General features: G+C 41.1%; 1 protein-coding gene across 1 annotated transcript in view; it reads left to right on the top strand.

Annotated features, from left to right (window-relative positions):
* The window catches only part of DNAH5 (dynein axonemal heavy chain 5), a 242,913-nt gene that overhangs the window by 90,246 nt on the left and 143,326 nt on the right, over positions 1-9,341 (top strand). The window contains 3 exon segments of the mRNA XM_017893302.1: positions 524-736; positions 1,428-1,652; positions 3,357-3,529. Coding sequence (XP_017748791.1) covers positions 524-736; positions 1,428-1,652; positions 3,357-3,529 — 611 coding nt within the window.

Below are 9,341 nucleotides of genomic sequence, written 5' to 3'. Positions count from 1 at the left end.
CTTCCTTCTTTCTTTTCTTTCTTTCTTTTCTTTCTTTTCTTTCTTTCGATGGAGTCTCGCTGTTGTCCCCCAGCCTGGAGTGCAATGCCACAGTCTCAGTTCACTGCAACCTCTGCCTCCTGGGTTAAAGTGATTCTCCTGCCTAGCCTCTCAAATAGCTGGGATTACAGGCACCCCAACACCATGCCCAGCTAATTGTTGTATTTTTAGTAGAGCCAGGGTTTCACCATGTTGCCCAGGCTGGTCTTGAACTCTGGACCTCAGGTGATCCACCTGGCATGGCCTCCCAAAGTGCTGGGATTACAGGAGTGAGCCACTGTGCCCAGCCTGGAATTGATTTTGTATTGCTTTTTAGATTTCATGGCTTTTTTAAAAAAATTGTTTTTAAGTAGTTTATATTTGGCTTTTACAGTATTTTATAATCTGTAGCTTTACTTTCTATGGGAAGGACAAGTCAAAGTCAAGAATTAGTTTTTACTTTGTTTATGACTATAGCTTTTTTGTTTGTTTGTTTCTAACATAGATCTATGATCGAATTCTGTCAATTTCCTCTCGAGAGGGTGAGATGATTGAACTGGATAAACCTGTCATGGCAGAGGGCAATGTAGAAGTTTGGCTTAATTCTCTTTTGGAAGAATCTCAGTCCTCATTGCATCTTGTGATTCGCCAGGCAGCTGCAAATATTCAAGAAACAGGTTTCCAGCTAATTGAATTTCTTTCATCCTTCCCTGCTCAGGTCAGTGTATTGAAATTGGAAAGTATGTTTTGTAAAATAGTCATTTTAAATCTCAGACATTACCTATTGTAAGCTTCACAAACGGCTATAATTTAACTCTAGACCAGTATTAAGATTTTCATAAGGACCCATTAAATATACTTAACCTTAAAGATTTTTAACTACAGATTATATGGTCATATATCTATAGACTTAAATGTGTATTTGGGTTATAGATATATTTGATGTATTGTCTTTAACTTAAAACAGTTTCCTTCCTACTCAATCTTTTGATGTAACAATGTAAAAAAATCATGAAAATGTACTGATTGAACACTTTACTAAAAAAAATGAAAAATAGATTTCAGCATTAAAATACAGGAAACAATGTTTTCTTCGTTACTGTGATTAATAAAAATTTGGTGAGCATCTGCTCTGTCTCAACATTATGCTAGTTTGGGTAAAGCAAGTTTCAGACATTCTTAGCCTGCAAGCAACTTAAAATCTATTTAGGGAGAAATGTGACTTTAACATAAATGACTTAAAATGATAAGAAATAGAATTTCCATAGGTTATGAAAAAAGGTATCAAAGTTGATGTAATCATGGCTTTACACTTGCATAAGAATCACAACTATTGATCACGTTGTAATTTCTATTTAAATACATAAATATACCATACAAATTCATAAAGCCTTTTTTATTTCCATAAGGTTGGATTATTAGGAATTCAGATGATATGGACACGGGATTCAGAAGAAGCCCTTAGAAATGCCAAGTTTGATAAAAAAATCATGCAGAAAACTAATGAGACTTTCCTGGAGCTACTCAATACATTGATAGACATCACCACGAGGGAGCTGAGTTCCACGGAACGAGTGAAATATGAGACTCTGATTACTATTCATGTGCACCAAAGGGATATCTTTGATGACCTGGTAAATTCTTTATAAATGCTGTGGCATGTAGAGAAAAACAAATTCCAGGCCGGGCGCGGTGGCTCAAGCCTGTAATCCCCAGGACTTTGGGAGGCCGAGACGTGGCGGATCACGCCTCCCCCCCCTCCCCCCGCAGGTCAGCAGATCGAGAACCATCGCTGCTGAACACGTGAAACCCCATCTCTACTAAAAAATTACAAAAAACTAGCCGGTGACGTGGCGGCGCTGTAATCCCAGACTACTCGGGAGGCTGAGGGCAGGAGAATGGCGTAAACCTGGAGGCGAGCTTGCTGTGAGCTGAATCCGGCCATCTGACTCCAGGCCCGGGCGACAGAGCCGAGACTCTGTCTCAAAAAAAAAAAAAAAAAAAAACCCAAATTCTAGACACTATCTATTTACCCGGTAGAACTAGTTTGATCGAATTCAAGGAAAAGATTAAACTCTGGCAAAGAATCATGTTCATAATCAGAGCTTGTTATCAGCTTTCTTTCAGTCTTAACTGAATGTAAATCATACTCTGATGATCTATGCTAAGATGTTATTGAGGCAATTAGACTTTATTAAAATATTTTAACGTGATGATTTTAATGTTAAAATTGTCATGTAGCATCTGAAAAGCCTTCATACATCTTTTTTGCTTTTACCTATTAATTGAAGATCACTACTTTCTTGCTATGAAAATTATTAGTACTATTGCTTGTAGAGCTGTTTAGGACTTCCCTTAAGGCTTTCGAAAAATCACATTCTTAACAAGTTTTGCTACATTTTATGTCATTGATTGCAAATAGCCTTTCCTAATAGAGCTTCTGACATTCAGGTGTTACACATTTTTGCTTTTAAAGAGAGAACAGGGTGGGAAAAGAGAGTTTTGCAGCTATAGAAAATGAGAAATAAAAAGAAGTGAAATTTGTTGTCTACTGTAAAATGCGTTAGATAAGAGGCAAAAAGCTCTTATTTTCATAATAATTTTCTGGATTTGTCTCACCACATTATGTAAAAAAGATTATGAAAGATTGGTCCTGATGTAATGGAAGTAAAGGTAGCACATTGAAGCTATTGTGTGCTAATCTCTTGCCTTAATAGTTAAGCACACTACTTGCCTCTCTGAGAAATGAAGGGCTCAGGCTAATTTTAGATTTCTTATTTGTCAAAGAAAATGATGAAATTGGCTTAAAATTTTGGCTAAAAAATCTGGACAAAAGCATTGCCAGGCAATGGCCTGTCATTTAGATGTTAGAAATTTTGGCCCAATGTAATTCTTGAGAAAAATAATTACTGGATTAAAAAACCCCAACAATGTACTTTGTTATAGTCTTAAGAGATGTCTTTTTCCTAATGAGATTGTTTAGTTCTGTCTTCGTATGCCAAAACATACTTTTTTCATGGTTAGGACTATGGCATTAGGCATTTAAGGGTGAAATTTAAGAAATGAATATCTTATTATTAAAATATGTAAAGCCACTCAAATTGGAGGGGCATAATTAGGGGTTTCTCTTGAGTTTTCTTATTCCCATATCTTCCAAAGTTTCTTTTTTTTACTCATCAATAGATGAATGGTTGGCTGGTGATATAGTTGACACCTCTGAAATAGTTGGATTGTCTACGAGTTTCATTTATTTCACTTTATGATCTACATGAATGCTAATGTGTATATTTAATGAGTGATTCTCATCACAGCTCTAACATATACCTTTTGAATTTCAGTGTCATATGCATATCAAGAGTCCTATGGACTTTGAGTGGCTGAAACAGTGCAGATTTTACTTTAACGAAGATTCTGACAAGATGATGATTCACATCACAGATGTGGCTTTCATATACCAGAATGAATTTTTAGGCTGCACTGACAGGCTTGTCATAACTCCACTTACAGACAGGTGATGGAGCCCTTCTCCCCATCCCCTACCGTTTTTATTCTCTCGAGTTGCTCAGGGGATTTTTACTTAAATTCTCTTAGGGTTTATAGACTCTTTTATACTAAAACCTTTGAAATTTAGTATTTTTAGCTTTACACCTGTGTCTTCACATGGGATTTAGGTTTGTGACTGACACTGACCTTGCTTCCTCTGCCTTCAGTCTTCTAGAGGCAGAGTTTAAATGTGTAAACACTGTGTGGACACAGAATGGGCAAGAAAGGGAATTAATCACTGTATGTGGTCAGGTGCAAATCACAGTGGGTCTTGGGGGGCTGCTTGAGTATCTGTTGTTCTTACTAAAAGACAATTAAGATTTTCCTTTTTTTTTTTTTAAGCAGGAAAGAAATTGAGTATCAGTGCAGGTAAAAGTGGGGAGAGACCACTGGCAAGGCCTCCAGAGTGTTAACTCTTCCCTTGGCCTGCTATTTACGAGTTGTGTTAGTGGCACCTGCCACTGCAACCTCCCTAGACTCAGTCTCCTCATTTGTAAGATGAGCTAAGCCAGCAGTCCTCAACCTTTCTGGCACCAGGGACTGGTTTCGTGGAAGACAATTTTTCTACGGACGAGGGGGTGGGTGACGGTTTTGGGATGATTCAAGTGCATTCCATTTATTGTGCACTTTATTTCTATTATTACATTGTAATAGATAATGAAATAATTATATAATTCACTATAATTTAGATTCATGGGAGCCCTGAGTGTGTTTTTCTGTAACTGGATAGTCCCATCTGGAGGTGATGGGCGACAGTGACAGATCATCAGGCATTAGATTCTTGTAAGGAGCAAGCGACCTAGATCCCTCACACGCACAGTTCGCAATAGGGTTCATGTGCAGTTCACAATAAAGGCTGTGCTCCTGTGAGAATCTAATACTGCCACTGATACGACAGGAGGCAGAGCTCAGGCGGTAATGTGAGCCATGGGGAGTGGCTGTAAATACAGAAGAAGCTTCTCTCACTTGCCCACCGCCCACCGCCCACCTCCTGCTCTGTGGCCCGGTTCCTAATGGACCATGGACCAATACTCTGTCCTCATTCAGCTCTAATACTGGTCTGTGGCCTGGGGTTTGGGGACCCTTGAGCTACATTGTCTCTAAGGGTGCTTGCAGGGCTAATATTCTGTGATTTGCTTAGTCTAATTTGAACCTTGTAGTATCAACTACATTGTTTATTTTAGCTTCAGGGATGCCCTGAATGCTCATTATGGTCAAACGGCTTCCATTAATCATTCCATATTGTACCCATATAACATAACATTACATTGTGTCCCGTAATTATATACAATGATGATTTGTCCGTTAAAAATAATGTTCATTTAAAAAGTAGGCCAGGCGCCGTCGCTCATGCTTGAAATCCCAGCACTTTGGGAGGCCGAGGCAGGCGGCTCACAAGGTCAGGAGATGGGGACCATCCTGGCTAACATGGTGAAACCTCGTCTCTACTAAAAATACAAAAAATTAGCCAGGTGTGGTGGTGTGTGCCCATAGTCCTGGCTACTCGGGAGGCTGAGGCAGGAGAATCGCTTGAACCTGGGAGGTGGAGGTTGCAGTGAGGCAAGATCAAGGCACTGTACTCCAGCCTGGGTGACAGAGCAAAACTCTGTCTCAAAAAAAAAAAAGTGGAGTTCCCAAATAGGAATTTCTTATAAAATGCTTATGTGGTTATTTTATGTCTCCTGCCTTTCAAGCCTCCAGCACTTCCTTGTCTTCCTCTGTCTCCACCAAAGGCCTTATTTCTTGTCTTTTTTGAGAATATAGAAGTGTTCATCTCCACCACCATGTGCATTAACCTGGGTGACTGTTCTCATGCAGCTGCTTTCTCTCCAGGTTCGCCATCCAAAGCCAACACCTCCACTGACCCCAGGATTTCTTCTCTGGAAGCATCATCCATTTTCACTTTCTACTGAATCCTTTTCATCAACACACAAACATGCTGTGATTGCTTCCACACAGCAAACCCTACCATGATTGCCCCGGTTTCCTTCCCGCTCCATGCTCCCTTCAAAACCCCTCAAAAGCGCAGTTTCTCTCCACCTTGTTTTTCTTCAACTCACTTCATTCAGGCTCTCTGCTAATTTTCTATTGCTGCCGTAAAGAATTGCCACAAATTTAGAAGGCTGAACAACACAAATGTGTTCTTTTTGTAGCTCTGTCCATCAGAAGTCTGATGCAGGTCTCACGGGCTTATAATCAGGTGTCAGCAGGGCTGTATTTCTTCCCGGAGACTGAGTTCTGTTGCCCTCTCTTCCAGGCTGTTGGCAGAATTCCTTTCCTCCTGGTTGGCGGACCCAGGTCCCCACTGTGTTAGGTCAGCTCAGGGCTGTTCCAGCCTCTGAAAGCCACCACCTTCCTTGATCCTGACTTCTTCCCTCATCTTCAAAGCCAGCAGTGGTGGGTCAGGTGCCTTCCATGCTTTGAATCCCCCCTCCTTCTTCTGTCTCGTGTCTCTGACCCACTCTTCTGCCTATCTCTTCTGCTTCTAAGGACTCATGAGATTAGGTTGAGTCCCCTTTATTATCCAACATAATCCCCCCTTCTCAAGGTCCTTAACATTAATGACATCTGCAAAGTCCCTTTAGCTGTGGAAGGTAAGATGTTTACAGGTTGCAGAGATTAGAACATGAGTATTTTAGGGGGACCATTATTTTGTCACACTTTCCCCATCACTGATAAAACAGCTCTCCTGAAAGTCACCCAGACCTGTTGCTAAATCCAGTGGTGTTTCCGGGATCTCATCTTTCTCGAACAATCAGCTGCATGGGTGCTGTTGATGCATGGGTGCTGTTGATCATTCTCTCCTTTTTGATACACTTTCATCACATGGCTTCCAGGAGACTGCACTCACCTGGTTCCTCCTAATGGTCTGGTTGTCCTTTTGTACCTGTTCCTACTGGTTCCTCTTCATCTTTTTGACCTTTAAACATAGACCTGCCAGGCTCTTCTCTTCTCTACCTCTACTCATTCCTTAGGTGATCCCACATGACTTTAAAAACCCCAAACTCTGCCTCAAACCAGGACTTCTCTCCGGAACTTCAGACACACATACCTATCTGCCCGTGTGACATGTCCATTGGATGCTTACAGGATATTTAACCTTAGTGTGTTTGATCAGCCTCACAAAAGTGTCCTCCTGTCTTCATCTTCATTTTAGCAAGTGGCCGTTCCATTTTATCAGAGTGGTGGAGGGGAAGTATGATAGTCAGAATAATGCCCCTGCAAAAGATGTCCATGTCCGAACTCCTGAAGCCTGTGAATACATCGCCTTCCAAAAGTACAATCCAGCACTCCCTGGAGTAAGCTGGAAGCCCTTCCTTCTCTCTCACCTCATTATCCAATAATCTACCATCAATTTGGTCAGCACTACTTTCAGGTTCCTTCTAGAATGTGACAATATTCACCCCTTTGCCTTATGATGGCTCCAATGCCTGGAGGAACACCAGGGTCCTTTGTCTTGCGCCGTTTAGATAAACGCCGTGGACACACGTGCAGTGGTTTCAAGGAGTGGAAAGTTTAATAGGCAAGAAAAAAGGAAAAACCTCCCCGGTACAGAGAGAGGGGGTGCTTGGAGTGAAGAGAAAAAAAACATGTAAACGGGAAAACAGTCGGTTATTTTAGGAGGCTGGAGGAGGTGGTGTCTGATTTGCATAGGGCTTAGGGTATTGGTTTGACCAGGTGTGTCATTCATGTAGCCCTCGAGAAAACTGGCCCTCCCACCCCAGTCTTTTAATATGCAAATACAGGTCGCCATGATTCCTGCACACGTGGAGTTGTCTGGAGGGAACCATGATACTTGGCGCACATGGTGACAAGGAGAAGAGGGTGGGAATTCCCATGTTGTATGGACCCAGTTTCTAATCACCAGCATTTGCATTTCAAAGCTTGCCGGCCTGGCTCTTTAAGCCGCTTTTCTGTTAGAAAAGAAATGTTTCGGGAGCTGCTTTTATTAAAAGAAAAAAACCTTACGAAGGACTCCTTTTAACCCTCTCTGTCTGCCTACAATTATTCTTATATCATTACTACTCTTTTTTTTTTTTTTCCTGAGAAGAAGTCTCACTCTGTCGCCCAGCCTGGAGCACAGTGGTGCAATCTCTGCTCACTGCATCCTCCCAGGTTCAAGTGATTCTCCTGCCTTAGTCTCCTGAGTAGCTGGGACTACAGGCGCCCGCCACCATGCCTGGCTAATTTTTGTGTTTTTAGTAGAGACAGGGTTTCACCATGTTGGCCAGGGTGTTCTTGAACTCCTAACCTCAGGTGATCTGCCCTCCTCGGCCTCCCAAAGTGCTGGAATACAGGAATCATACTATTTTTATCCAGACCACCACAGTTTCTGACCTGGATCCTTCTCATAATGTTTTAACTGACTTTCCTGCCTCTGTCATTGTCCCTGTACAGTCTGTTCTCAGTTTAGACACCAGAATGTAAGTCAGATCCTTTGCCCCGAAACTTCTCCCATGGTTCCAGCTCCTGCAAAGTAAAAGCCAACGTCCTCACATGGGCCTGTGAGGCATGGTACAATCTGGCCTCTGCTACTTCTCTGCTTCTCTATCCTCATTCAGCTCGGGCCACCTGCTCGAGCTGTGGCACCTGTACCAGCTGTGGCACAGTCCTGCCTCAGGGCCTTTGCACTTGTTACACACTTAGCCTGAAACCCTTTCCCTTCAATAGTGGCATATTTTGCTTCCTTCTTCCTTCAGGCCTCTGCTAGAGAGTCACCTCAGGGGTCTCCCGACCTCCCACAATCTCCAAATCCCATAACCCTCTTACCCAGCTTCATTTTCCCTGTTTCCTATTTTTAAATAATCTTTTATTTTTATTATTTTTTTTAGAATGAAAGATCCTTGGTGCATGAGCTTCATGTGATGTGTTTGCTAGAATTGTTCTGTCACAAAACAGATGCTAAGTAAATGGTTCTTGAATAAATGAAAGAAGTGATTATTTCCAAAATTGCATCTTAATGGTGAAAAATGTAAATGGTACAGAAGAACGTGAAGTAGAATGTGTGGGAGGGAAAACTTTTCTATTTTTCAAAATGATCAACAGTTTATTTTCTATCCCTCTGAAAACTGTGGATGCTTAGATATCAAAATCCTTTTTCAGTTTCACATATAGGTATCATAGTTTACAGTCTTTTCTGCAACTTGATTCTTCCACTGTGTTCATTATCTTGTATATCTTTTGATGTCAAAAAACCTGAGAACTTTGAAAGCGAAATAAGTATTTTTAAATATGTAAGTGAAGGGATTCTGAAGTTTGTCTGTTTCACCCTAAATGCCCACTTGTTTATTTTTCTTTAACTAACTTGATTGTGTGAGAAGTGAGTTATTAATTTTCGATAGTAACTGAGATTCCCCTGCAAGATTTGCTTCCCTTTTGCAAGGGAAAACTCCTCGTTGAAATTAATACTTTAAAAAAGTCAAATGTTGGAGGCACTGACATGTTATCATCCCTTCACTGACTGACTTGTGAATTTAACAACTGTGGCAGCTCCCTGGATTCGGGGAAGCTCAATGCCATGTGGACAGAGTTGCAGACATTTCAGATGATAAAATAGCTATTATAATGTGATAACATACCGTGCTTTTCTCCAAAACTCATAGTGTTTTTAATGACGACTAGAGTTGTCTTGACTACTGCTGTCACTTAAGCAGGGGGCGGAGGAAATTGAGGGCTGATAGAGGCATCTTATCTGCTTGATAAGAAATGTAGACAAGACTTACACCTTTCTCTGACATTCCCACAGCTTCTGTGAGTTTTTTTTTTTTTTTTTTTTTTTT

The sequence above is a fragment of the Rhinopithecus bieti genome, unplaced genomic scaffold, assembly GCF_001698545.2.
Source record: "Rhinopithecus bieti isolate Rb0 unplaced genomic scaffold, ASM169854v2 scaffold_22165, whole genome shotgun sequence".
NCBI classification, from domain to species: Eukaryota; Metazoa; Chordata; class Mammalia; order Primates; family Cercopithecidae; genus Rhinopithecus; species Rhinopithecus bieti.
The sequence above is the reverse complement of the archived record's forward strand: the minus strand, read 5'-3'. Positions and strand labels throughout refer to the sequence as shown.